The 4,902-nt window shown below is 30.6% G+C and overlaps 1 protein-coding gene across 1 annotated transcript; it reads right to left on the reverse strand.

The window, feature by feature from the left end:
- Positions 1-1,066: 1,066 nt before the first annotated feature.
- On the reverse strand, positions 1,067-4,190 carry LOC131600106 (BTB/POZ domain-containing protein At3g19850-like). Its single transcript, XM_058872327.1, has 3 exons — positions 3,962-4,190; positions 2,676-3,827; positions 1,067-1,604 (listed from the first exon to the last, which is right to left on the reverse strand). The coding sequence occupies exons 1-3, from the start codon at positions 4,022-4,024 to the stop codon at positions 1,239-1,241; spliced, it is 1,581 nt and encodes a 526-aa protein (XP_058728310.1). The 5' UTR covers positions 4,025-4,190; the 3' UTR covers positions 1,067-1,238.
- Positions 4,191-4,902: the final 712 nt, after the last annotated feature.

Consider the following 4,902-nt stretch of genomic DNA (forward strand, 5'->3'; position numbering starts at 1 on the left):
AGATAACTTGATTTCTTTGATTGATTTTAAATGTCTCTATGAGACTACAATATATACTACTCTTAATGGATATTAAACCTAAAAGCCCAACAACTATTAAAGGCCCAAATACAACTAGAATCCATTAACAACATTAATAAATAATAACTATTATACCCTTCTATCATAATCATTTACCTTATTAACACAAACTCTTTATTTTTATTTCAAAAATAAATAAACCTAATTTATATGGACAACATGGTAGGGCAAAAGTCTTCATATGACAGAGCTATGCAAAAGACTATTTTACCCTCTAAATCTTCTAATGTTGACTTTTACTTCTATGATGACTGTCAATATTTGTTTTAAGCTCTCTTTAACTTTTTTGGCACTTGTCTTTGTCATTGGTCCTCGTCGTCTCTGAATTGCTTCACTAGCATCCTTGATAATTATGTTCTCATAACTAACTTAACTCTACAATACAAGATTTGACCATGGTGGTCGATTTTGTTGTGATGCGTTGAGTGTGTGTTAAAGTTTTATATTAGATGAAAGAGATGAAGTTGAATATTTTATAAATGAGAGGAATCACAAATCTAATTTTTTAAGGAATTGAGTAAAGGAGGTGTCAAACTCATTTATGTGACTTCTCTCTTAATCAAATATGTTATCCAACTCAATAGAGAATGTTGAAAAAATTATTAGTTATTTTATTTTATTAGTATAAGAATATAGATTTACCTAAAAAGTTAGAGATCCATAAATATAGTATTTTAAGATTTTGAGTGTATATTTAGTGTCAAATTCCCTTGCAAATGCTCTTAACCTATGATTTTATCACTAGTGAATGCTCCCCTCAAATTTAAACATAGTTGACATAAGCAATTTAGTCCTAAAAAAAAAAACTAAAACAACTTAGTTTTATATAATCAATTTAATCTTTACATGAACAATTTAGTTCTCCTCTCTTTAAAGAAAAATTCTCTTTTATACAATAATAATTAATTTTTTTAATAAGTGCGAAAATATCAAAATGACTTATAAAAAATATAATATTTATTTTATTTTGAAATTAATTGTTGCTTTTATTTTTCCCACTATCTTGATACGGTCAATCATCAAATATAAATTTAACTTATTACTATAAACCACATTGAATAAATCTTTTATACTATCTAAAAATATAAGTTGGATAGTGATAAACCAAAAAAGGATAATCATATTTAACAAAAATGTTGCCACATTTTAAAGAAGTTCTATACATTAAAACCAGTAAATTTCAACATTTGAACCTTCATTTCCTTGCACAATTTCTCCAATTCCATCACTCTCCATTGCATGCTCTCAAGATTCATTCTCACATCTTCTTTCTCTTCCAAGAACCCATCATTGTCATCTTCACAATACAAAATAATTTGTGAAGGACTCATAATTTCACTCTCATCCATTGCATATTCACATGATGGAACATTTCTTTGTTGTGAAATAAGAGCTTGCATTGCAATCCTTGGAGGTATTCTTTGGTTCTTGGCTAGTTCTTTGCAAACTTCAAAGGTGAGTTTGTTGTAATTGAGACATCCACATAATCTTGAACTCTCCTCAAATGCAATCATTGGGTGAGACTGCAATTAATTGTGTCAGAAAGTTAGTGACTTTAAGGCAATGTTGGAAGTCAAACTTTAGCATTTGGAATTTTGTGTTTAAATATTGACACATGATAGGTAAAGCATTGTTACCTACTAGACAGGGCACTTTACATTATCTTAGGTTTTTGTTGTGTTCTAAGATTCATTGCTCATGAGTCATGACACATAATATGACAATGACATAAAAGAGGTCATTTTTGTTACTTATGTTTTCTTTTCTTTTTTAATAATAAATATCTACTAATAAAATAATGACTTGAGAATGTATTATTAGAGCTTTAGAAAATTATTTTTAAAATAGGTTAAATATTTTAAAAATAAGTACAAAATGAGTGAATGTCCGCACATAAGGTAAAACGGGACGACATATTAGGCATGTCTGTTTGACCATAATTTTTTATGTTCTAGTTAATTTTTGTTCCGTACCTCTATATTGCTTGTCTCTTTTTCGAATTTTTTGGTGGATTTTCACGGATGCAAATATTAAAAGACCCGACATGACTTTTTATCAGTCTTAGGTAAGTAATGTCCCTCGAGTCTGCCCCTACCCTGTTTTTTGGCAGAACAAGACAAAATTTCAAGTCCTCCTCCACTGTGTCCACTTCTCTCGACTCTAATTTTTAGCAGATTTTGACTGAACAAACTTAAATGGAGCAAATACATCCGTTTACCACCATTATCCATTTTATTCCCTGTAAAATTTGTTTTATAAGTAAATATCTACTTTGACACACCTATACATTTATCCAACCACAAATTTTCATGCAACTTAAAATACAAAATAAAAAACTATAGCCAAAATCTATTTCATCTTTGAATGATTAAAACTATATCATCTCTATCCATTAGATTCATAGCCTATGATTCAAGAACACAAGTGACTTAAAATCATTGATCAGTTGAGTTACTTGGTATGATTGTTCTAAACCATCTAATAGATATTTATGTTAGATAAATTTAGATAACTCAATCTAAATATACTTTCATATGATTGTTTAGTAAGAAAGTAATGCAAAAAGGTAGACAAAAAAAGATTATGAAACTCACCTCAAGATAGATGTCAATGGCTCTATAGACTCCATCAAAGCAATCCCTAGCAAAACAAGGCAAACATTCTACAACTTCAAGAAATTTAGAGATCTTAAGTTTCTGATCAGGTGATATTTCTATCAAATACTTGTCAATTAATCCACCAACTTTTTTCATTTTCACCACATCACATCCATTGATTTCAACAAATACTTTAACCAACCTTATCACAAAACTAACATCATAGTAAAGTCCATTGTCATGTCCACAAACTAATAGATCATCCAATGTTGCTTTCTCAAACATTCCACCAATCAATTTCTCAATTTCCATTCTACAATCTTCACTTATTCCAAACTTTGATAAAATCCTTAATACACAAAATAGTCCTCTACATGAAAAATTCTTGCTACCAACATTTATGACTCCATAGGCAGCTGATTCTCCAAGACTAATACTTTTGTAACTTGGTGTAACTTTTTTCAAATAATGAAGCAAAAATCTTGTGACAATTAAATTTTTATTGTCACTTTTATAAGCTCCAATACCTTGAAGAAACTTCTCAATGATCTTTGGTGGTAAAGTAGCCAAATCATCAAACCACCATGCTTTGTTGCAAAAATTTGACTTCTTTACCGATCTAACCTGGATCTCGGCCCAGTCTGGAACAATTTTCTCCGGAGAGCAACCTCCAGTTGAAAAAGAGATTCTCTTTGCAAAGTTATTTTCCGGAGAAGACAATGACGACGACGAGGAAGGCGAAGCGATGAAATTCAAATCCGAATTTTGAACCAACTTTGCTACTAGTACAAAAATAATCTTCTCCAGAAAACCATAGGTATTTGCATAGGTAAAAAATTTCTCACATTCACAACTCTTGAGACTTGCTATTATTTCATTCCATTTCCAATAATAGATTCCATCAAGAAATGTTTGCGTTTGTTGTAAGAGATTGTTGGTGAAATTTTTTTCATTCATTTCAAGATAAAGAGCACAAGAATGAAGAATAAGAACATTGGATAAATTGATGGAGATTTTTCCATTGTTGTAACAAAATTTCAAAGCTAGCTCAAATCCATATGGCCCTCCAGGGAAATCATTGATATGAAATATTCTCTTTTCATCATTTAAAATTTTCTTCAATTTTCCACAATATTTTGATATCAAGTTCTGCAAAATAAATGAACAAGATTCAACTTAGACATATATATTTGATCTTCGTTTCTTCTTCTTTTAATTTAACAATATTAGAAATGAAAATAAATAAAGAACAATTAATAATAAAATCCTTAGAATATATATACCTTGTTTATAAGGAATATTTCCTCATCATTAATGTGGACTTGCAAGTCATAGAACTTTGACATAGATGCTATCTCTGCATTGAACAAAAATAGATGGACTTGTTTTTTGGTGTCAAAATTGGAAATGATTATATATGACAAAATATGAAAACTTTACCCTATCCATGTGCTAAGATAGTTCTTCATTGTTTTTATATGGAAACGAGTGCTTCATGTCAAGTATCTATCTAACAAGTTGTGAACTGCAGGTTTCAGTTAAAGTTACTCAGTAACTAAATGCCTAGATTTTATAATTATTTTGTCTTATCCCATTTTTATATTGTCTTTAATTTGTTTTATGAAAATAATATTTTGGTTTATATTTGTTCTAGGGTGGAATTAGAATTATTAGATAGAATTTGAGATTTCTGTACGGTGGAGATGGAGAGGTTGGTTGACTTTAAGATTAACACTTTAACGGGGTTAGGCTTGGATTGCAGTCATCAGCGCTCCAACAAGCGAAATTGCCTGCTTCAGGGGGGGGAATAGAGGTCTACCTGTTCAGCTGCTTTATTTTTGTTTTACTATTGGGCTTTTGTCTTGGGCCTTGTGGTCGGCCCAAAACAGTAGCCCCATAAGCCCTTATCTCAGCTTTATTGGACGAAGGCTTGCCATATGTGCTTTATCTCGGCTGCTTGGTTAGAGGAGGTGAAATCCTTTTGATGGGATCTCATTATTGTCATTAAGTACAGACACATTTAATGTTTTTTTAATAGGTAACATTTTGTTGGGAATGAATGGCACATGTCTCTACGCTAGTTGGTGATAATGTTTTCTATTCTTTAAAACGCTTGTGTATTTTGAGCAATTTTCGATGAAATTTCATTCGTTGATTGTGCGGAGTGGATCGTACAATATGTATTGGATAATGCATATATAAGAGACTTATGAAGCAACATTTT

This window comes from Vicia villosa, linkage group LG4, assembly GCF_029867415.1.
Source record: "Vicia villosa cultivar HV-30 ecotype Madison, WI linkage group LG4, Vvil1.0, whole genome shotgun sequence".
Lineage (NCBI taxonomy): Eukaryota > Viridiplantae > Streptophyta > Magnoliopsida > Fabales > Fabaceae > Vicia > Vicia villosa.

What these genes read in the sequence shown, in the direction of transcription:
- LOC131600106 (XM_058872327.1), bottom strand. Translation starts at nt 4,024, where the DNA reads ATGTCAAAGTTCTATGACTTGCAAGTCCACATTAATGATGAGGAAATA. An exon ending in AAATATTCCTTATAAACAAG is followed by an intron (nt 3,828 to 3,961) that starts GTATATATATTC and finishes TTTATTTTGCAG; the next exon opens with AACTTGATATCAAAATATTG. An exon ending in CCATTGACATCTATCTTGAG is followed by an intron (nt 1,605 to 2,675) that starts GTGAGTTTCATA and finishes AATTAATTGCAG; the next exon opens with TCTCACCCAATGATTGCATT.